At 41.5% G+C, this 24,537-nt stretch overlaps 1 protein-coding gene across 6 annotated transcripts; it reads right to left on the minus strand.

The window, feature by feature from the left end:
• Positions 1–14: 14 nt before the first annotated feature.
• Positions 15–24,330, minus strand: LOC117589244 (transcription factor AP-2-epsilon). Of its 6 annotated transcripts, XM_034281013.1 has the most exons (9): positions 24,237–24,330; positions 24,119–24,166; positions 3,254–3,484; positions 3,016–3,201; positions 1,877–2,084; positions 1,031–1,220; positions 699–963; positions 467–634; positions 286–396 (listed from the first exon to the last, which is right to left on the minus strand). In XM_034281013.1, the coding sequence occupies exons 2-9, from the start codon at positions 24,155–24,157 to the stop codon at positions 286–288; spliced, it is 1,398 nt and encodes a 465-aa protein (XP_034136904.1). In that variant the 5' UTR covers positions 24,158–24,166; positions 24,237–24,330. The 6 variants fall into 6 exon arrangements, with proteins under 6 accessions (XP_034136900.1, XP_034136904.1, XP_034136906.1 ...); XM_034281009.1 differs by lacking the exons at positions 24,119–24,166; positions 24,237–24,330 and adding an exon at positions 13,371–13,427 and having other exon boundaries at positions 15–396; XM_034281015.1 differs by lacking the exon at positions 24,237–24,330 and having other exon boundaries at positions 3,016–3,183; positions 24,119–24,157.
• Between the last annotated feature and the right edge of the window lie 207 nt (positions 24,331–24,537).

The raw sequence follows: 24,537 nt of genomic DNA on the forward strand, positions 1-24,537 counted from the left end.
TTAAAGATCATCTCGTTTGTAATAGTTTGTAAAGAGTCGATGCATTTGTCTAAGTTAAATAAATTAGATGTTTGTATATTATAGGGGGTGTTTGAATATTGTACATTCAAATTACAGATAAAGATATACAAAAATTAAATAATTTACACCTTAGCTAAATAAATTAATTTACAGGTATGTATACTATTATTTTATGGTTGACGTATCTAACGTACCGTACTATTGAAAGTATACTTAAAATACTATTTGCTTTTTGTTATCTGTGGCAATGTACACCTAGGCCTATCATTTCTTTTCGTTGTCCATTTTACTTTTGTCCAATGATGACGACACCATACCACCGCCATTCGATGGATATAACTTTTCTAAATAGTTTAATGATTCATTCAAAAATGTCTGCAAGAGCAAGAGAATTCAAGATTTAAGCACTAAAATTCTAAGATTTAGATTAGAGTTTGAAGCTCACCTGGAAAGCGTGGAGAACGGCCATTATTGCAGGAGAGCCAAAGCCGTGCGTAATCAGGGAGAAATGTGTCAAATGTCGCTGCATCGACGGCTCCAGCAAATGCTGTGATCTTGTGCCAAAATGAGTCGTTCGATCTTGGCTGAGAATCTGCATCAATTCTTTTGTAATCTGTGGAGGGGATTTTATAGAGAGTAAAGTACTGAACATAACACATTTATATTTATAGAATTACCTGCTGGGAGTGTAGGATTAGCTCTTTTCGTCTATACGAATCATTGGGCTCTGTTTGATGACGCACAATGTACTCGGCCAACTGCCTGGCCGGGAACTCTGTCTCGCAAACAAAGTGAAAATCCTTGGCCAAGTGTGTTGCCTCGCCCTCCACCAAAGATGTTAGCAGTGTGACATTCGCCGCTTTTCGCCTGCCCGCTGGCAGATTCAAGCCAATCTTCTCCAGCTTCTCCCTTAGCAAACGACCGCCGTTCTTGCTCTTGGCCCTGCAGGAGCACACACATATGGATAAAGAAACTTATTCATGGATACTTATAGGCATAAACAACATACCTTCTAAGAACTCCGCCCAGCAAGGAGGCGTTCAAGCACTCGGGTGGCGACAGTCTTCGCTGCACTTCCGCAATGGTGACCTTATATTTCGACGTGCTCGATAGGAGACTAAGGCGACCAGGAACTGCACAGAATACCTCACTGGGGGAACCCGAGCCAATGTTCCCTGCATCTTTGCCGCTTTTCATGCCTACAAAAAAACGCAACACGAAAAATTCAAACCTCAAAATTAGTTTAGACATTCGTGCATGCGACTGGAGGGGGAATATGTTCATGTTTGTGCGAGTTCATTGTAAAGGAAATATATTATTATTATTACTATTGTTGGCAATGGTAAAGTGTGAGGGCAGCGCAGGACGTAGGGATCATTTTACCCCTAATCCTGCCAATTAGAAGGGCAAGATTCTATTTCAAAACATCATTCGTTCTGGGGGTTGGACAGCCATTCATTGTTGTTTAGGTGTGTTCAAGGTTCCGCCTTGCTCACAGTATGATACTCGTACAGCTATGGCACTTACAAGCTCTAAAATGTAAGGCACTCACTCGTGCACGAGTACATAACTCGTTTACATACACACAGAAACTTTATTGTTTCCACTCGCATCAATGATTATGCACAGATGTATCTGGAGAATATGTTTTAACTTTTAACTTCAAGTCAATCACTCACAAAAATAAGTCTTTATAAATATGTCAACAAGTTCTGGATGTTGGTAATACTATTATAAAGAAAGAACTGTCTAAAATTTCAATTATAAACTTGGAGAAAAGTTGACCAAGAAACAGACGGACAAAGCCATTCAAAAGGTTTGTTAAATCTAAAAATAAATATTTTCTCAATCTTACTTTTAATAAGTGGAAGGTCTGACATGAAGGCTACGTTGTCATCTATGGCAGGTGCTTGTACATCATCGACAGCATTTTGCAGCGCCTGATGCAGGGCCAGGGACTCATGTTCATGGCCCAGCCGTGTGCCATGCGCTGCTCCTGCCGATATTGCACTGCTGTAGTCGCCTCTTCTGTCTGTGTACGGAAATCCATGAGCCAGCTGGGACTGTTAAAATATACATAATAAATTTAGAATATTTTAAACACTAAATGAAATAAAATAGCATATATTTATATAAATTAACGGAAGGATGTGGCACGCCCTCAACTGGTTTATCTCGATTTTCGGGGGCGGAACGACTATGAGGAAGGAAACTTCAATTGGCGGGGCATCGAAACTTTATGAGGTAAATTCGAGTACATCCGCTGCTATCAAAAATTACTACATTTTACATACATATTTATGTACATAAATATGCATCTGCATCTGCAGTACGCGTACAATGTTGCGTCGGTCTCTCGGCTAAGTAAATTTGTTGAAAACCGTGACCATAATTTACCAGATTACGATACATCGGGGTCTTTAATTTTGCCAAGGGGTTGAAGGAGCCTAGCCAATCCGAGTGCCTTGGGAATAATGCGAACCGGCTGGCACACATACTTGCATAAAATGTATGTATGTACGAGTACATCCTCGCTCGTACATGAGTACAGATGCGCACAAGTGCCTGGCGGAGGATACGCCTTTTTGGTATCCAAAAAATGATGCGTTTTACTGCATGGCACGGCAGAAGTTTCATCAACATTTTGAGTATCCGAGTCACCCTTCTGCGGGATAGGAATTTCCCATCGTTGTTTTGCAAGATGGTTTTTGTATATTCTCAAGAACATTTTTAGCATGTTTAAGCGGATAATTTTTTTAATGCACTCGAATGGAATTCGTTAGAAAATAACTTCAAACTTCTATGGCAGGGGGGCCGGACTGGAGCGGGAGTTGCCCGGCCTCTACCCTTGGAAATTCCCTTGGGTTTGCAAAGCCAAGAATGTAGCAAAGAATGCAAGAGGCAGGAAAAATTCTTAAATTTACGAAAGATTGAAGGCTTGTCTAGATTGAAGCCTTCTGCTTTATTTGCGAGTATTAATTTTGCTTCACTTACAACATGTCCCTGCAGCTCCGCCTCCCTGTGGGTTCTATGTATCCCGAGTTGATCCTGCGTCGACCTCAGGCCCGCCAACTGATTGTAGTGATGGAGCGGGGCATGGTGTAACGATGACAAGGGCTGACCATACGGATCCGTGCCCAGATATTCGAGGGCACCGTGATTCTGCAAGTACTCAGATATCTAAATAACTTTGGAAATACTTGATTGAGTTCGAGAGAGTTCGATAACTTACCTGTTGCTGCGGCGGGCTTTGCGTCGAGTGGTGGAACGGTGGCGGAAAGTACGGAGGCTGGAAATCAGACTGAAGTGATTGATGATGCATGGTAGCTGCTGACCCATGAGTACCACTGTGTCCACTATGACCCGTGGCCGGACCGCTTCGGCCCGTGTGTCCGCCGGAATGGGTCGTGTAAGCCGCACTGCTGCTGGACAATCCTAGACTCCCATGTCCACTAAGGCGCTCCTGATAACAAAAAATAAATAAAACAAGAGAGTTTGTTAATATTACGAGCAAGAAACGAGAGAAAAGCAACTGGTTCTTCGAAAAATAGTTAATTGGAATAGGAAATATTTGAATCGAAGTTTACTAATTAAACAGAATAATCTACAGACTGCTTTTTGGAAATGAAATAAAGGACACATGTCTTGATAGATTTATAGTTTCTTTGTTGTTCAAGCTATATAGAGATTTTGTAGATTTCGATCCTTTAATCATTGACAGATCACCGTTTACAAAATGTTTTTAGCAGTTTTTTGATGCTTCGATAGATAGGAATATCTACTATTTGAACTATTACGAGAGACAATCATTCAATGCGGATCATAAGTTAATTTTTGGAAAGTGCGGCACAGCAATATTCAAAATTCAACTCGGTGGATTGTAAATCTGGATGGATACAGCAGATGGAAATATCTCTGGCCACATAAGCCACATATTTTATGAAGAAATAATTCTTCGATTTGTACATTCGCCAGATATCAAGGTAATTGAGATGGTTAAACCTTTACTCTCTTTTATTTAAATGTAGAAATTTTTCATTGATCCTGCTAAATCCGCCGCTGTCGGTTATTATTATTAAATCGAGCATAAACAAAGTTTAAAGTACACAATGCCAAAGCATCATCACAATGGTTGTATCAGAACCTTTAGTACCGGCTAATATTTTACACACACAGCCATATAAATAATCACACAAAGTCTTTGGAGGGAAACTCTATCGATACTGTTACGCGGAAAGATCCAAAAACATGAATCGGCAGCAACAACTCGCAATGGAATCATTCAATGTCTATGTTCTTATGGCTGGCACTGAAGCTTTTGTGGGTTTATTGTTGTTGTAAGGTACGCTTGAGATGATGCCAAACCTTTTAAATAGATTCTGAAAATACCTGAACATGAACCGCAGGCATATCCACATACGCTAAAGTCATGTTATCATATTCAACTTCACAGAAACTTCAAATTCACGCATGGAAAACGATGATTAGGTCACACATTTTTGATTGATATTATTAAATGTATGCTTTTAAATTGAATTAGTTTAGAGCACAATATATTATAGGAACACATTCGAACGTGGAATAATCGACAGAGTAATCGACACGCGCTTTGGCCCGATCCGACGGCAAGAACAGAACTGAAACCGAAACAGAATAGAACCCTATGCCGTGAAAGACGAACGCGAAATGAAAACTAGTCTCTCGGCAGTGTGCCAAAAAGGCAGGCAAATATTTTATACGCAGAAAGACCCAACCAACGTACCACCGTCGACGTCAACTTCGTTTCGGTGGCGCTGATTCGTGGAGTCGTCACAAAAGGCAGCGATGGAAGCGCTTACAGTACGTTACGCTGTGCCATGGCCGTGGCCCTACCGTTAGAGTTGGTTTTTAAGGAATTGCCGCTAAGGTCTCTCTCACTCATTGTGATAATGTATTTGTACAGGATAAAGGGTGTAGGTCGGAAGCTAGCTGCTTAGTGAATGGCCTGAAGATATCGCCACAAAACATTCTACTTTGTCGCCCATCCCGTGTGCGGCCTTTGAATATACCGGATACGATGTCAATACAAGATGCAGCTGATAACACTGGCGCAACATTATGCGCATAAATGCGGTTATTGATTCTTAAAAATTTGACAAATGTTGCGCGGAATTTTACATAAATATATACAGAAAGTGGAAGGCAAGGTATGAGCAGGGTCCCGGGCATAGACTCCTAGTTGATTACATTCACCAAGCTACTTAATTCCTCATTGTGTCCGCAGGATTGCGGAAAAAAGAATGACAGTAATTTGACACAAAAGCTTTGAGTTTTCACAAAATTGAACATGTTTATTCAATTGCAAATGTGCAATCTACCTGTGTACAGATGTATGGATCGCATTGAAGTGGCCCAGGCATTGTGGTCCAAATAAGGCATTTCTTCTAGTGCAACCAAACAAGGCCGACCCTGGCTCATGGTTCATACTCGCCGTTTTCCTCAAATTCGCATCGTTTTAATTCACCAAGTCAAATTGATGGCGCATTCAATTACACAAAAACAATATTCATCTTGTTGGAAGTATGCGAAGCATGGAGATGGGTGTGCGCATTCCCCTTGTGGTGTGGAGAATGTTGCTGAAATAATTTCCATTCATCTGCAGACTCGTACAGACAGTTGCTCTTCCGCTTGTCCTGCAATTGCTTTCAACTATTTCTCAAATGATATTTGATAACAACCAACACAAAGGAAGATCCTTCGTTGCCGCGGGCCGGCACCAAACACGGGCACCTGCTGCAGACAGCCAATCTTCGTGCAGTAATTATTGACTTTTCATTGAGCCGACGGCACTTTATATGCACTTGAATGTTCAAAATGTATACAAAGTCATTCCCAGGCCAGTATTATTTGAAATCTTCGGTAAGAAGTGTCTTCGAAAATCCCTCAGCGGACGCTTCTCCACTTGATTGAATTTCTATAGAATTTAACTACTGCACTGCCCCATAGACTGCTCACTAAATCATTATTTTGTGTACGCTTTTTATGTACCAACATGTTGCTTATTTTGTATATGTGTAAATGACCCGCCAGTAATCTTGATCGTTGGGTTCACCGGGGTGCCAGGGCATAGACAGACCTTCTGGGCCGTGTCAGATCTTTTGGTTTCAGCTTCAGCCTAAGAACGTGGCAATTGCGAATTGGGCTCAGGTTTATTGTGGCTTAATAAATTTAAATAATTTTGATTGATTACTTTGGATTATCTTGTCATTTGCCAACATCAAATAGAATATCCAAAGACTACAGATAAACCGGTTGGTTGGTTGCTTGGTTTGCCTTTTGTTTTGCCTGAATATTCGACTCTCGGGGCTTTCGGCTTTCGACTTTCGGCGTTGGGCTAGGTTTCCAAGACCTCTTTCCAAGAGATTTCTAGCAAAACACTCTGCAATAATCGTGCTTGAGTCTAATTATAAGAAAAATCCCAAGTGAATACATGCGAGTGTATGATCATCGACACTCTCGGCTAATGTTTTCCAATAACTGTTTGGCGATCAAGTAGAAGAGTTCTTAGGTATTAGAATATCTGCGGAGGGGGGTCAAAGTTTGCATAGATGTCATGTCTGGTTTGTATTCTTCTAAATTGAATTTAATTTTTGGTAGCCGCGCAGATACGCGCATGGCTCATCCATCTGGCTGGGTCCGCGTCCCGCTTATGCTTCTCGACGGTTGCCGTCACTCAATACCGTCAAAGTGGCGACTCTTCAGATCAGTCTCTTGTCTTGGCCCGGCAGTCTCCACGAGTATCGGAGTAACTGGATGCGTGGCTTTTTGGGCAATGCTTTTGACCCTTTGCCGGCGAATGTGAGCGAGGAGTGTGGAGTGAGGAGTGAGGCGCGAGCTGGGGCGAGTTTACCTTTTTGCTGTTATTATTATTTATTTATTTATTTATATTCAGCTCGTTCTCTATTATTAATTGTTCGATTGGAAACTCTTAGTTTTCAATCACATGAAACTCAGAATTATACTCCATTGTTTGCCATTGCCGACATGAATATGCTGAATTTTACAGACTTACCGTGGTCAATACTCCCATGGCGTAATTCAAGATAAAGATAAATAAATTATAAAGGTTCGAATGGTCGAATGTTAGCGCTGGTTGACTATCTGGTTTTGTCTTTTTTTCTGAAGCCACAGGTAGACAGTTGGAAGCTGTTGAGCAGGTCGAAATAGTTTCACCTCGAGTGTGTTCAGAACGGCAATCATACCTCTGGGATACCATACACCATACAACATACCCCAAAAAGCCCATACACAAGAGAGTACATAGATGTACATATGTATGTATGTACATAAATGCGCACTTCACTTGGTATTCTAATGAAATGTTATCCACTTGCGAATGATCAATTGCCATTAAAAGAGTTTTGACTCCGAAATCAGGGTTCTCTTTTCGCAGCCAACCTATTACAGTTCCTAGTCCAATGTGATCCAAGCTTATACCCTATATCAGAGGGTATTTGCCCATGGAGCAGAGTCTTGAAACACGCAGTAGAAGTTGGATGCTGCTATATTACAAATAAATAACAATTTTAGGTATGCTAATTCTATTTCTAGGTATACGTATGTACATATGTTCCATTTAAAGATCTCAAATGAGGAAAATTTTACTCTCTAGCAGCTGTTTGATCCTAATGGAAACTAAAAACCTTTCGATATTCTACAGAATAAGCAGTTTGAGTATTTTGAATTACCATCTAAACCATTCCAGACATTATCTTTCTATGGCATAGATTTGATGACTGGACAATCGATTTCTGTATGAGAATAAAGTGACAAACATTTTTAGTTTTATCTTTTTGATATTTTTTTTGATAAGCTGGTGGATAGGATATGTCGCCATGTCTAGATCGACTCACTTGCTTTTAAAGTTCATGTTATGTTCATTGAAGTAATTTATTAAATGTTATTCCAAATGTGACAACGTACAATTTCACCTAAGCTCTGCACAGCTTTCAGGGCTTAAAGATAGAAAGGGTGAGGAATGCTGAGTGAATTTAAACAGTCGTAAGGTAGACTTTGTATAAAGTAAAACTTATCAAAAAACTTGTACCAATCGGAACACTTTAATATAACTATATCCATGAACCACAGCCACTCCATGTCCTACCTTGGCAGCTTCATGCACAATTTTATGTTTTATTTCTCTCCTAAAATGAATGACTGTCTGGTCTGGAGGTAGCAGGTTTGCAGCAGCCACAACGTAGATTTTGTATAGAGAAATTAAGCATTTTTTCCACAGCAAAAGGGAAGTTACACAAAACCGGCCAAATTGATTTAAATTTGATTTACAACATGTAGAAAGCCCAACAACTCCGTTTTTGGCGCCCTCTAACGGTTATTCTGTCAGATGGGAACAACAGGGGGCGTTACAAGTCCACCACTGTGTAGTTGTCATGTAATAGAATTGAATTCAATTGTTTTAGAATTTGTGTATAAATATTTTAATCAAACTACACCAAGTAAAGTTCTTCAATCTTTAATTTATAAATTGCGCTGTAAAACGCTGTTGAAGTACAGACTTTACATCAATAAATCAGTTAATCTACATCAATCTCAATCAATCGTTGACTTTCATATTCAGTTTCTCAGCTGTAGACAATCAAATTTTAATATCAAAGTTAAGCGCAGTTGGTAAGCACTTTATCCATGCATCATAAAGAACTGCAAATAATTTTGAGATTTCTATGTACAACAAATATGCAATTTAATTCGAAATGCTGTTTGCCCGTTTGCAACGTTCTGTGACGGGTGAATCACGATTCAAAAATGGCGGCCATAGAAACGATCCAACAATTAGCTCGACACCATTCCGGAGCTACTCGGAGCTTCGAAGTTTATTTTCTTAATTCAAGCAAACATTTAATATTGTCACAAGGCATTTACATATTGCCAGCTCGTTTATAGAGTTAATAGTTGCCGAAATGCTGCACAGCAGGCTTTAAGTCAAAATGATGATGATGACCCTTGAAAGTGATCAGGAAAAAAAAAGACGAGCAGAATAATGAATCCCTTAACTTTGTTGCGGCTTCAAATAATAATTTAATTAGCACGTGGCTACCATAAGAACGGGAGCAGGGCACGTTCGAATTCTTAGCCGATGACGTAATGATTCTGAATACACTTATACGGTAGCAGGAGCCAGAAGGAATTGATGTCGATCCCAACTGCTGCTATTACTGAAATTGCGGCACCAAATCATCATTCCTCCTCGACGAAGATATGATACGAAAAAATACTACTAAGGTGAGCGCGTTTTTCGCATTCTTTTCGCGCTACCTGTGGGCAGGGACTGGGACTGGGACTGGGACTGTGCCTGAACCAGAGCAGACTTGAACACCGTCAATTATAAGACGACATATAAAACGAGTATGCCCTAATATTTAGCCAGGCTCCTTGGCTTCCATGGCATGGTCACGACTTTTTAATTACGCTGTCAAGTTAAATGGCGATGGAATTGTGGGGGGCTTGGCTTTTGGCTGCCACGAAAACGTTGCACTTGGAGTCACAGAAGGATACACATGCGGATATGCGGGCCGCGCTGCTTGTTAGAACAAGAAATGCTAATATTGTGATAATATTTATGTCATTAATCATAACAAGAGTCAATTTATGGCCAGTGAAGAGAAACAGTAAACATTTACACAAATTCTGTGCTGAGTTCCATGCTGCACGCTGGACTCTTAAAATTTGTACATTTCCATTTCCATTTATATTACATATGCAGCTCCATGTCCGGTGCTGCTGCTTTTGGTTATTCGAACTGCAAGTCTGTCGGATTTGGATCTGTCGGCAGGGGCCAAGTGCGTTTTTTGGGCTATAAATTAAACGAATTTAAGAGGAAGCTTCCAAACACTAAATATAATAATATTCACAACAATGGAAATGTGCAACGAACGATAATCGATTTTTGCGTATTGCGATTCCATTCCGCTCAGATTCTTGGCTGAGGCTTGAGCACGCGCTCCACCAAAGCTCGCTCCATGACGAAGCAGGGCCACTGGCCTTAATGAAGTAGTAAAACTCATTCATAAATGTATTAAACCTGCTGGGTATTTGCGCTGCTTTGCAGGAACAAAATCGAGCCACAGTCGCGCAGGACTGGGTCGGACAGATCCGATGTTCTAGCGTACAAATGACGAATAGAAGAATGAGCCAAAGAGTCACTACAGCCAGCAAGCCAAACCTACAGGTAGACCTTAGCTTCGTTTGCAATCTGTGGAGAGACCAAGTCCCAAAGACCGGCTTGAACGTCAGCAAGGCAAAGCCCCAGCCAACTGCAGTCCATTTGCTGCCCTTGCTGGACTCTTCCTTTTACTTCATGTCGGTACCTTATGCCACGGCCAGGGCCAATATTGCTAAGGAACCCAGCCAACCCAGTCCAGCCCAGCCCAGACCAGCGCAGAGAGCAATGTTGGCTTGCTTCCTTCCTTTGCCACGAGCCTAACACACGCCGTTCTGTTCACGTTCACGTTCACGTTCCGACACTTGATTTCGTTTGGTGGAGCTCTTTGGTGGAGTGCTTTGGTGGAGTGCTTTAGTGGAGGTGGAGGTGGAGAGAAGAGATCGTTGTGGGCACGTTGTGTTATGAACATTTACATATATCTTGCCAATCAATTTAGTTTTGTTGGACTTTTTAATTTCCTCTTTGCAAATGAAATCAATTTTGATGCGTATGGAACGGAAATGTTTTTAGAGTGGATTTATAAGAATCTACACTCTGCTTTATCATTGCAAAAAAAAAAAGGAAAGGAGTTAACGCAAATGCATATGCATATTCATTTGTTTCTGTGTCTGTTTATTGCACCTTCACCGCAATTCTGAATATGTTTTGTTTAAAATTGTTAGCGCATTTCCGCTTCACGGTGAACTTTCAAGTGAGCCGACTTATATAAGACACAACTCGGTAGGGAAAGGGATTAAATATTGGAATCGTTTTGGTTTATGCAAAACGAGGTAATCTTATATATTCCTAGTCGGACGAGAATTAGCTGTGTAACTCCTAGAGCTAGAACTACAATATGGAATCATACTACCCATACTACCATACAGGAAGTTTATAGAACTGAATACACATAGTTGGCCTTATGATAAAATAGAAGCTCATAGCCATTACATGTGCTAATTCTCAAAAGTTGACTTCAATATTTAATGCATCTTTCGCGAGTCTAAATTGCATTCTATACGGCCATTGGTGTTTAGATAAATTGTCAATTTACTTTGCTTCCAAATGTTTCCCCCACAACCTCTAAATGTGTTTGTATTCCCTCTTTATTCCCTCAAGACACGCTTAAAAACGACACCCCGCATCGTAAACTGTATGAACTCTGTCAAAAGAGTTCAAACCTCAAACGATTGACTGTTTCAAAACTGACACAAAGCCATGCAAGAACCTGAGTAGCGGGAGTACATTTTATTCATATTTGTGTGGGCTGCATGCTGCAAACGTGAATAATTATTATAAATTGTATAAAGAAATTATTCAATAAATCAGAGCGGTGCCGATAAATCTTCAACATAAACTAAAGATCGAGCAGTTTATTCAAAAAAAAATGCTCAAAGCCTAAATCTTTTTTATTGATATTTTAAAAACCGTGATGGGAACATTTTTGAAACGCATATCAGAGCGTTGCGCTATATGGCATTATTTCTCAGCCGGGCATCTCGCACGCAAATTGACGATGTGTTGCGGTCCGATCTCATAAATTATTTTGGCAACGCATCACGCGAGTGTCCCAGTCAGATTTTACCTGATTTAGGCAACCATGCAGGACGGGGCCAAAGCTAATGCCAACATACTCGGCATGCCCATTTGAGGGCGAGCATCGAGCATCGAGCATCGAGCATGGTGATTTTTGTGGGCGATGACTTTTGCGTTCCAACCTCTTGGCTGTGTTTTTGTTTTGTTTTGATCTCTGGCCCTTGCCCCGCAAATTGCCCTATTTTTTATCGGGCATCAAAAAAGTTCTTGGAAGACAGATGCACCATATAATTTGGCTAATTAAATGGGGGAGCATGTACCCACGCATTTCCAGCATTTGCCAAAAGAGGCGGGCGTCTGTTCTGGAGCAGTATTATTTTTTGTTCCTTCTTAGATTTACACACTGCCCATTGCCGTCGGTGTGGCATAAGTCGGGAGCCAGCTAAGTCCGAGTGGGAAAAAGTCTTTTTATACACGGAATAATCGTACTCTGCGAGTGCAGGGGCTGGGTTGCCTTCTTTGCTCGTATTTTTTCCTCCACGACCCCTAAAGTATACATTTAAATTTTCGACCTATTTCATGGGAGGCATCCCCCGTCTGTCTTTGCATATTAAGAAAACTGGTAAGGGCACTGTGGGAACCAGATTTTAGGGAATATGTAAAGTATACGATACATTTTGCTCTGCATGTGTACAAATAGTAAGAAAAGTTTTATTCCTCTAACAATTTATAGAAATTTGCATAAGGAAGGAAATTGTAATGAAAATATAGGCTAAATCTCTATGTATCATATTCCTCTAGGAAATTTCCTCACTTTGATTGCAATAATCTTGTCTAAATACAGAAAATACAAGTACTAAAAGCAAATAAAAGTCAATCTCCCATTCCGATCTCTCCTATTTATTCGAAGATTTATTTACTCAATGACGGAGCTTTTTCTAAGCCACAAAAGTGAGCGGCGGTGAGTCGAAAGCTTTCAAGAGTTATTCGGAAATCTTTGGGACCAGGATTTCGGCTTGGAGCCGAATGTATCAAAAGTCCCTTAACCTCCGAGTAAGATAGTAAAATGTGGCATACAGATTAAACGTATTCTCTACTATAAATTGGTCATTATCTTAGCTGCTTTTGCTGCTAGAATGTTTCGAGTCAAGTCAAGAATGGTAATCAGCCTGCGAATATGGCAATCAGAGTTCAGAGTGTGTGTGTGTGTGTTGGGTGTAATTGGGCAAAGTGCTTGCGTGCCTGAAAGTGCCCAAGGAAATTTGAGTGTCAATCAACAGGCGCAGGCCCCGATGGCTTCGATGGTTCAATATCTGATTTTGAGTAGCCTTTGCGCTGCCTCGGACACAACGTTAATTTGATGGATTTCGGATGATGGATAATTTCCATAGAGCACTTTTGCAGTCCACCGTGAAATTAGCTTGAGCGAGGACCTTAGCATATCAAAAGGCCGCAAAACAAATTAAAGACGTTCGACGGTCCTGGCTGATGTCTGTTATTATTATGTGGCATAGGAATGCTCGGAATGCTTCGACTGATGAACTTTTCCGTCCATTCTTTGATTGATAACTTGCATAAACAATTGTGGGTAAAAGTACTCCATTCGTTTGCTTACCATCATAAACTTTTGATCCTCGAATTGATGTTCGTTTGTGCGATGTAAAATATGCATTTTAATTTAATTTAAAAGTAGTAGAGTGCTTTGATTTAAATAGAATGCATATGCGTAGATTTGTGGTTCCTTTTTTGTGGTTTTTGTTTTTGTGTTTGTTTTTGTTTTGTTCTGTTACTGCTGACAGGTACAATCACTAAGTAATTTTATTTAAAATTGATTTTTGGCACTGGGTAAGGCAACTGCGAGTCTTTACGAGTAGATATCGTAGTCGTATCTTTAAAGTTTCTATTTGCTTATCGTGTGTACACTCGTGTATCCATTTCCGTTATGTACAATCGATCCACTGTACTGCTGGCGTGGCGTGGTGTGGCGTCCGTCGGGTTAAATCGTTGGCAATCCAAAGGTTTCCATAAAAGTAGATGGATGGTTACACCGCGATCGGAAACGGAATCGAAATCGAAATCGTATCGAATCGTATCGAATCGAACTGCACACTGCACACAATATTCAGTGGAAAAGGAAAAAACCCGCAAACAAAATTCTACCTTTGCACAGCCACAGACGGTAATTTTTCGACTGATGTTGGATTTTCAGGTTGGACCCAAAAACCTTCGGGGGATGTACTACAAGCGATGCTGAATGCTGCCGCTGCTGCTGCTGCTGCTGTTGCTGCTGGTTGTTGCCCCATCCCCCAGCCATCAACCCCCATATACGTATATCTATATACTGATGCATGTATGGGCTTATTTACAAACACATAGGAAAAACGCCCAAAGCCTAAGCCCGTTCGCTGGCTTGATGAATCTCTGTGTCATGGTATGGGTGGTAGGTAGCCACAAACTCACACATACACAAGGAGCAGGTTCTACGCTCACACTCTCTCTCTCTCTCTCGCGTCCAACGGCAAAGAGAATGATGCTGCTGAGAGCGGGCGAACACCACGTTACAGCAGCAGCAACCGAAATGAAGAGCGCAAGAGAGAGGCGAAGCAAAACCTGTAAAGAGCGCATAGTTGGCCACACACGTACACGTACTACCAATACCACTTGAGCTACTGGCCGCGTGGCCGTGTGCCGTGTGCCGTGTATCTGGTAGTGCATGTGGCATATAGTGAGGCGAGAGCAGCGCTACAGCCATTTATATTTCGGAAGCCCCGCCCCGTAAGCGGACTACTAGACAATGGGCCGAACCCAGAGGCTGCGGACTGCAGCTTCTGCACACACAGATACGGGTGGCGAGGCATACAGCTTCACAGCAGATACAGATACGGCCAAAACGAAGATACATATGTGTGTGGCTGTGTGTGTGGCTGCATATAGGGGTTGGAAAATAATGCGGAAAGCTGGGGTTGGCAACGGCAACGAGCTCTGTGTGTGCCCTTAGGGTTGTAACTTTTGCTACTGGGAAGGAAAAACCCAGGCATTGGGCATTGATGTTGCGCGCTCGGACGCCTGAAATATTGCCAGTGGTACGTGCCCCATTGCCTTCGCTTCGGGTACTTTATGCTCTCCAGCATTTTTCCCCCCTCTCTCCACTCAAAACACATACTAAGTACATGCATACAGTACATATTTACATATGCGAGTGCGAAGGCTTTAATACATAAGGACATGCATATGCCAAAGATATGGCTTTGTGCATATACTCTGTACATTTACACTGATAACATTTTCTTTTAACATGAACAGTTTTATTTTGTTTAAACTATGCTCATATTCAAATATTGTTAATACATGGCAGGTACAGTTGTTGACAAGTAATTGCCATCAAAGGCAGCAATGCAATCCCATCCACAGGCAAATCAAAACAAACTAAAAGAAAAGCAACTCAAAAACAACAGTCGAGGATCATAAATGGTGGACAAAAATGTAATTCAATATTTTAATTTAGTCAGCAAGTGGTATGGGATAATCTATCCACCAATGTGTAACTTTGAGCTATAGTTTAATACCATCATTCCTCAATCAATGTCAATTTTGCTTGATTATTTTTCAAGAAAATCCTCAACATTTAAAGGAATGCGAATAGGAATATCGATTTAATGCAGCTCCAACATAAAAAGAAATTTTCATTGCAGCGAAACCCTTATCCACTTTTTCTCAAATGTTCACTACTCTGGCCACATTTCTTGTTAACTTACACATTGGTTTGCATACGTCTATAACGATCCCACTATCTCGATTATCAAGTTCATTTTGTTATCCTGGCAAACCTAATCTACGAAAGAGTAGAAAATCTCTAAAAATCTTTCATTTGTGCCTTGCAAACACGCTCCATTATTAATCCGCTTACAATCAAAAGAAAAGGCATTAAAGTAAACCCACTAGCAACGTGATTTGTCTTTGAATTTCTGGCTAATATTTATAAATTAAATAAAAATAAAAACAAAAATCTACACCGAGTTGTAGCCTCAAATATAAGTAGTTCCTACTTTCTATTCCCCGCTGCCTTGTTGACATTCCTTTATTCAGTTGACACAATTAGCTCCTAGATTTAACGCGAAAAGGATTAGTCAGCAGAGTGAATTGAATCAGTTAGGTTTGTTGGGCTAAGACGTTTAATTTAAAGATTTGTCTGGCTCAAATTGAATTATGACAGTAGACAATCTTTTATTTATTTCAAACGGATTAAATTAATTCAGCCGCTTACTAAATTTAGTTGCCATGAAAGCAGGACATAGTTCTGTCAAAAGGGAAACTATATTTCCGGCGGCACTAAGTTGGCAATCAAAAATATGAAAGCCAGATCGTGCAGCCATGTACATATGCATTTATCTCATATTAGTTACTTGGCTTACCTTACCAAAAGCAGACACACACAGAGCTGAGAGCAGAGCGCTGTAAATCTTTCCAAATGGTAGCTGACTGATCAGGTGTACGACGAGGGTGCCCAGTATTAAGTTGAGTATTATACAATTGCGAGTGTAGAGAGCCACCCTCCCACTTCGACGATTTTCATGGCAGCGGCACGATTTTTAATTGTGGCCACGACAAGAGATCGATCGATCGATGATCAGGTCGCCATTTTCAGTTCCGATTCGACCAGTCGGCACTGATGCAGTGCTCGCATTACCAATTAATTCCCATTCCTCCCCGCAGCATTGCCATAAATCGTGATGCACAGTACAGTGGTCAATGTTTATGGTAAATGCATGGCGAGTACACGAGTTTGTTTTTTTGTTGCAAATCTCTGTATGTACTCTGCCACCACACCTACACTCCGATGATGTGAGTCGTAATCGCCGGCATACACGCATACTTAGCACTTGTGGGGAGTCGATTACGAGTATGTGCAATATTACAGGCCGTAATTTTGGTTCGAAAATGGCAGCTTTCTTCGGTTTGGATCGGATTCAGATGCCCTGGATGCCTGGATGCCTGACTGCACCAGTGTGCCTCCTTCTTGCTGCTGTCTTCAACTCTCCAGAGAGCCGGAGCACCTCATTTAAGATGCGTCTTAAATGCGATTGCCCCGGGAGAAACTCGTGAATGCCGCAGGACTTGCATGACTACTGCCTTGACTGCCTCTCTCATGGTAGTGATTGCCAATCTGTGGCTCTCTGCAGATCTCCTTTATCTGCTGGTGCTGCTGGGTCCCTCTGGTCCGTTTTTCTGTTTTCTGTTTTCTGTTTTTTTTTTTTTTGGCGGCCGGAGACAAGTGCATTCTAAATGCAAATAACTGCATAGCCATAAAGTTTGCCCAAAAATAAATATATTACTTTTAAAACCTTTAAACCCACCCATTAATGTCAGTTGTCCGATTCCTGCCACACCATTTTGGAGCGTTTTCTGGGCAATTAAGAAGTCTAGGAGGAAATACTCCACGTACTGCCTAGTGGTTTTTTGGGTATTAATATCTATTTAGGCATGCGGCGCGGAGTTTTGTTATTAAGGATGCCGAATGCCGAATGCCGAGTGCGGAGTACCGAGTGGCGGTATGCAAATGGAGGAACCCCGAGTGATTGAGTGTTTGTATCTGAAACTACTTCGCCATCATTTTCCGCATTCACTCTCGGCCACATGTACCGAGTACATGCCCCATGCTCTGGCTCTTAGAGTGTAGTAACTGCCGCGGGCCCTTTCGTTCATATTCGTTAAGTCTTCAGATGCAGGCAGATTCAAATTTCGGGAGAAGCCGACGGACAGACCGACCGACCGTCCGTTGGCAGCCAAACGCTGTAGCTGTAGCTGTGTGGCAGTGGCTGTGGCGGTGGCGGCCTCCGTCTCCGTCTCCGTCTCCTGCTGCTGCTGCTCCTGCTCCTGCTCCGATACACGAATCATCAGCGACATGGCCTGGGCCATGGCTCATAGCCAGGCAGGCAGCCAGCAGTGGAAAAAGGCTCCTGCAATGTTGCACGACGCCAATAGCCGCGGGGAAGATGAGCGAGCGAGCGTCGTCGTAGCTTTAGTCCCTTCCACGGGCCGCGGCAGTTCTCTGAGGCAGAGGCAGAGGCAGAGGTTTTTTGTCGTCGGTGTGTGGCTGTTGCTCTGATGTTGCTCTGCTCTGCTCCGCTCTGCCCTGCCCTGCCCTGTCCTGTACGAGTGTGTGTGTATTTTCAGATGCAGTTGCAGCAGGCGGATGTTTGCAGCTTATTTCCTACGGCTGTGCTCATGTGCACCTTTAATCCGCTCTGTATTCTGTGTTGTTTTTTTCTTCTGCTTTTTTTTCGCAATTCAGCGAGCAGCCCAATAGAGAACAGCCACCGAGCCACAGACGACGAGCGGTCCATTTAAATTCGAGGTCAAAAGGAAATATATTTGCAGCTGTGTTTACCCACAGTAGATTGGGATTGCGATTACGTATATACATTTATATGTATGCATTACATATAGATATGAGCGAGTGTGTACCCAAATGTAATCATTTATATTCGTACTTATTTATCTGCAATAAGTTTATTTCCATTTATGGAACAATTAACCCTTCTGATTGCAGCGAAAATTCAACTTTGGGAAATGATAAGTTGAAATTTTATGAGGAGAAAATATCCAAAAGTTTTAGCACATCTCAAGTCTGAGCCAGAAGCTTTTAGCTCCATCATTATTATACACATAAATGACAGGGTTAATGTGTTTTAATAGAGAAACTCTAAGAAAACTTGGAGCTTGTGTAAGGACTTCTTTCCAAGTGTCTTGCATACAGCCATCAGACCTGATCTATGACCGATAGCTTCTATGGCATTTGCATGTGTATATTTATAGTACCCAGATCTGGGTATTTTCATGGATTTTCATAATTTTAGTGTGTATTTTCTGCACCTTTTCTACCTCCTCCTACACTTTCCGACTCTAGTTCTTGCTGCCTTTGATGAGTACTCGTATAAAAAGTTGATCCTTTCGTTATTGTTACTTAATTATACCATTTGGTGGTGCTCATATTTAAGTACAGCTAAGCTAACTATTATTAAGCGTTTTTAATGATTTTATAGTCGAATTTATATCCCTTAAGCATCCCCTTTGCTGCCACTTTTGCACTCATCGAAATGCTTACATCTCGTCGTATTATTTGGATGTTTGCTTTTAATTTTCGGAATCTTGGAATCAGAATGGCAAACCGCAAACCGTCTGCTGTTATTTATTGCAAATTGGACATGTGTCTGCACCGCTGATGCCCGTCCACAGTCCTCCAGTCCATCCCAGTGCCGATGTGGCTGTAGTTACGATTCGCTCGATTTAATAGTGGCAATTTCGTTCGACTCCAACGCACTGATAATTTTCTCACATATGTAGGATCCTTTTTTTATAAGCTAAAAAGGGCGCCTCACGCAATTCAGTATTCATGTTTTATTACCTAATGAACTGCCGCCGCCCGACCGACCGATCGCTGACCATTTCACGACTCTTTTGTGCGTGACGGCGCGTCAATGGATTTACTGGGTGCACACCACAAAAGAACACAAGAAGAGCGAAAAGCGGCACTGATTAAACTAGTACATATGTATGGTTTAGTGTATTATCAGCTGCGAATGGCAAATAATTATAATTGTTGGTGTTTATATTTGTAATTTAAGCCGAAAAGGAGCTATCCCTGCCGACAACTTTATGGCTGGTTGCAGATCCATTTGAGACCATCAGCCATATGTAAGCTGTTAGTAAATGAGCAAAAGCCCCCAATAGTAGTACTACTAAGAGTATGTGCAATGCTTTTATATCTATCACGGATGTGCGTATATTGTAATGCAAAAGATAAGCAACGGGGCCCGCGGATGCGTTTCTGAATCAAGATGGGCCCAAAACAAAAGTGCGTACAAACTGAAATGTTGCTGAACGTTAACCGTTTCTTTGTGGTAGTTGTAGGAGTTGCCCAACACTCTTTACGTATGCGCGTGAGAATACCATACAAGCAATGTATGTAGTTGTATACCTGCCCCCAAGCCATAATTAGATATTCCCATTTTGCCGTATTTTTTTTGCCCACTTTTTGAGTTTTCTTGAGGGGCGCTTACACGCGTCAGCGACGACTGGAACTAAAGAGCCAGTGTCACACAAACTAACTGGTTAAACACTGCCAAGTGAATACATACACATGCACCATGTGTATATGTATTTTGAGCAATTTATCTTATTACTTAAAGTCATTTGATATAGCGGCAAAAAATATATTTTTGGTTTGATATAAAGACTTGTTGATTTGAAATATTTCAGCAGGTGCTGGCAACCCATAACCAAATATAAAATAAAATAATAATTAAGTATGTTCGCTAATGGCCAAGCCGAAACATGGACGTCGACGGTGGACTGTTGGTGTCCAGCAACAGTAGCGAAGTCTCATGCAATTAACATAATTTGGCTAGTGGGCCGCCTGTGGGTTCGATGGATGTCATTGCGCAGAAGAGAACGAAATGAAATGAAGCACAAAGCGACGGTACATGTTACGGTTGTTTTTAAGCTCAATAAATATGCATACATACATACATATGCTTATATGTTGCTATAATTAAATCAAGTTTGATTCTAGTTGCCATAAATGAGGTTACAGAAAATCTCAAAAATCGAGTGTGTGCCAGAAAATACTTTCATTGCAATATCAGCTGCAAATAACATTTTGAATTCAACTCTGACTAATTACAAAACGACTTACAATTTATTGATATTGATTAATAAAGTCATTTCGCTACACCATGCAGAACTCGATCACTTCTTGATCATTTTGTGTGTTTATTTATGGAAAAGAGGCTTGGCTAGGTGCCGGCGTCTGCAGAGAGTTTTGCAATTGCTTATGGCGATTCGATTCAATTCGATTCGAACCGACCCGACCGACCTGTCCGTTGATAACTTCTTTATGCCGAAATGCAGCGCGTGCCGACCCCCACTGACAAATTTGTTTTGCAGTCAAAACCAGCACCAACGAAGCACGCGTGAAACATGATATGCCGCCATTAATATAAATCACGTGATAAGTACAGTGCTGTGGGGATGCCGTCGCATGGCGCTGTCATGCAGGTACATATGTTTATGTATATTAATACATATCTCAGCAAGAAGGCAAATATTCAGTTATGAATCACATGTAGATATGTATGCAGGTGCCTACGTGCCTATGTCCGATTAAATCACATTATTTGTATTGAATTAAAATCGAATAAGAATCATGAAATGAAACCGCAACTATTTAAACTCTTCAACTGTAAGCCACAAATCGGAAAACTGAAGCTTCACATATATGTATGAGGAATTCCACAGAAATAAACAATCGAATGCCCTCGGATAGTATAACAAAATGTGTTATCAAATTAGGCTGACAAAAAGACACTCGCTCGCGACTGAATCCGTGGCACTGTGTTTTTATAATATTTAATTAAAATGACGGCATTCAGGTCACGTGTCCAAGCATCGTAATGTATCCGCCTTCAATGTGGTGTGTTGTTTGGGGTACTCGTATAATTTCTGGACCAGAACGAGAACCAGCCCTCTGGTACTTCAGTCTCCATTGAGGGGCGGCAGTTGTTGGGTTGTTGATTTTCATTATGGACCACTCAGGTGTGTGTTTCCTACAAAGAAACAAACACCGCCGCACGGCCCCAGAAAAAACATATGCGTGTCGCCGCAACGTCGCTCGTTGCCACTCGCACTACTTGGCTTTTCACTTTTTAGCTTGAAGTATTCAATAGTCTCTTCAGTCCAATTTCCCACTAAGGAAAGGTCCTCATCCTCGTGCGGGCGGAGCGGCGCTGCGGCGGAAAGATTATCCCGGCACAGGAGAGGGTGGATGCTCCAGGAGAGTGCGCTGACTGAACGATTGGAACTGCACTGCTGCCTTGTAGTAATACCTCATGTGTTAAATGGCATAAGTATGGTCACGTGCCATTATTTTGCGCTTTAGGGTCGCTTTTTTCGGTGTGCCAGCGATGGCTCTCTGGCCGTGGCTCTCCTGCCATTCTGTGCAACCTGAAGCCGTTTGTCTACCCACAAAACGGAGCTCAGCATTAACATATCGAATTATTAGCCTACCCAGAACATTGGATAACGTGGATAAGGATACCGTGGCCGTGGCTATGTCCGTGGTACGTCATTTCATAATTATCTCGAGAATCCCTTTATGCATATAATTGGCCTTCAAATATAATAGAGCCAGCGCGCTCGTCGGTCGGGCGTCTGTCTTTCTGTGTGTCTGCTGGTAATGCCATTACTTCCGCTAGATTATACAAATTCTGATGTTTCACATGCTTAGGCCGGGGCCAACAGATTTTAAATATCGTCCCGAATTTTTCGATGATAATGCGATGGAGGCGTGAGACCAACAAGCAAAGAGCGGAGCATCAGATTAGCTGCGAAAGCTAATAGCCATGAAATATCCTTAAGATACTTTGTACAAATAACGATGACTTGTATTATGGCATTCAAATTGAGGGGAATATGTGCTATAAGTGGATGCTGATGTAGAGAAATTTCCAACTAAAGAAAGCCCAAGTTCAGTCTAAAGTTTGGCTTCCTTTTGCTGACTGGGCCATGTGCCCTTACCTTACTCATAAAGAAATATGAATCCCCCTACTGTTGCCACAAATATACATATATTTAAATCATTAGTGTGCCCCTTATGACATTTCTTTGTGTATTTGAGTGTGTGGCCACGGGGTATTTGTGACCAATTGTCACGTTTTGCATGCACATAGAAAAGTGAGACCAATTAATCGGTTTATTCTAACGAAATCAGCATACAGAAAGACAGATGCTAAGCGCTACATACTACACACATAAATGTGTAGATCGATGGTGGGTAAGAGTTTGCTGCCTATATCATATTTGTGTGCATGTTTTGGTGGTTCATTTCACGGTCGTTGATTAATTTTGTGGAGTAAAATCCAGCAACGAATATTCAACGACACTACACTCACGCCATCTACACTCATAAAGTAATCAGTATCGCCAACTGTCGAGGATTTGTCACCCCCATTAAAGAACGTTTGATGTATTATTCGGTTCATTTGGTCGACAGGTCTGCGCAAACAGAACGCCACCGTTTCAACAACCAACCAACCAACCAACCGCCACCGCCAGGCAGTAACAACAACAACTGGATACTGGGAAACTGCGAACTGAACTGCCGGTGACAGAGGATAAGTCGTAGTGCAAATACGAGACCAAAACTGGATCCAGGAATAAGCGACCGCCGACCGCTGTCCGGTTAAATACACTCATCCCCCTCCCCACCCTCACACATGCACACTCCACTCCGCTCATTGCTGATGAGGTGACTCTTTCTGCCCGAAATGAGAATTTGCAGAGCCAAAACAAAAGGGGCAAACGAAGCGATTACGAGCCTATGAAACTTATACATTCTTGATCTTTCATTGTGCGACTCTTCAACTGAAGGAGTAGAACAATATTAATACAGCAATTGTCACCTGAGTTTATCAGCACACATTTCGACACATTTGATCGATGAATTCCTGCCGTAGTGCTGAGGCTTAAGTCTAATTCCCTATCTTATCCTAACCCGCATATGAGCAAATCAAATGCAATTTAACTGCAAGCCTTGACCCGAAAACCGCCCTTATGCGTTTTACTTTTCAACTTTCAACGTCAAAATATTGGGCCAGCACTTGCAGACTTTCCGGAAGAAACTAACCATAAATGATTTGATTGTCCGTAGTCTGCGGTACTGAGTGTTTTTTTTTTCTAGATAATTGCATTATTTAAGCTCACTAGTCAGGGAAATGAACAAATTCACCCCATTTGTGGGGGGCTAAAAAGAGTTTTGACCAACTATGCGGCAAAGATTGAATAAACTTTCAAAAGTTACTTATGCAGGGTACAGCACGAGTATATGTCAGCTCTTAATTGAATGGTTTGCCATGGAAAATTTTGAACTCTAAAGAGAGTATGAGATTTATACTTTGATCATCTTTGAAGCGTCACTTTTAAACCAAAGATTAAAATGCAAAGTCAGGAAGGTTGCATATTATTGTGAAGCGCCATTGAAATATTACAAGCATCTTTCTAGCTTCCATAGTTCTATGAACAAATAAACTTAAGCACTCCATTTGTATTGACAAATGACATTAATCCCTCTACCATTGTAGGAGTCATTGAATGAGCTCAGCTGATTTCATGATTTAGTTGATTTATGTCTTTTGGATGTCCTTTTTTAAAATTTACTATGGAAAATATGTTCCATCAGATACTCGCATGAGTCACACTATCAAATGCGTAAAGTCTGGACAACCGGTGTGCCGATTTGATTATGGTAATACCAAATTAGGTGTATAACACAAAAATAAATAGCAAGAGTAAAGTTAAGATAAATACCTGCCAGGCACTGGCATCCAAGGTAGCCAGAAAGGACATATCCAACTCCTACGGAAATAAACGAAAAGTTTGTTAAAGCAATTTTGTCAATTGGCACTTGGTCGACGGGTCTGTGCACCTTCCGTCGGAAGTTGTTTGTAAAATCCAGAATGATGACAGCTTCGTATTTTTGGCCAAAATTGCAAATTTATGTTAATCGTTTGTTCGTACGACCTGGAGCAGCACAGGACGGGGGAATGGACAGTATAAGGCAGGGAATGGAATGGATTGGAATGGAATGGAATGGAATGGGTTACTAGTAGTGGAAATCACGCGTTACCGCCGGAACTTTCGAAACACGTTTATATATATTTGTTGGTTGATTCTACGGTTAGAGGAAGGATGCTTGAATTCGGACTCGAAGTCGGACTTGACATCCG

Source organism: Drosophila guanche, unplaced genomic scaffold (genome assembly GCF_900245975.1).
Source record: "Drosophila guanche unplaced genomic scaffold, DGUA_6, whole genome shotgun sequence".
Taxonomy (NCBI): Eukaryota; Metazoa; Arthropoda; class Insecta; order Diptera; family Drosophilidae; genus Drosophila; species Drosophila guanche.

What these genes read in the sequence shown, in the direction of transcription:
- LOC117589244 (XM_034281009.1), bottom strand. Translation starts at nt 13,427, where the DNA reads ATGCATATTTTACATCGCACAAACGAACATCAATTCGAGGATCAAAAG. An exon ending in AGGATCAAAAGTTTATGATG is followed by an intron (nt 3,485 to 13,370) that starts GTAAGCAAACGA and finishes TTTTGTTATCAG; the next exon opens with GAGCGCCTTAGTGGACATGG. An exon ending in AAAGCCCGCCGCAGCAACAG is followed by an intron (nt 3,202 to 3,253) that starts GTAAGTTATCGA and finishes AAAGTTATTTAG; the next exon opens with ATATCTGAGTACTTGCAGAA.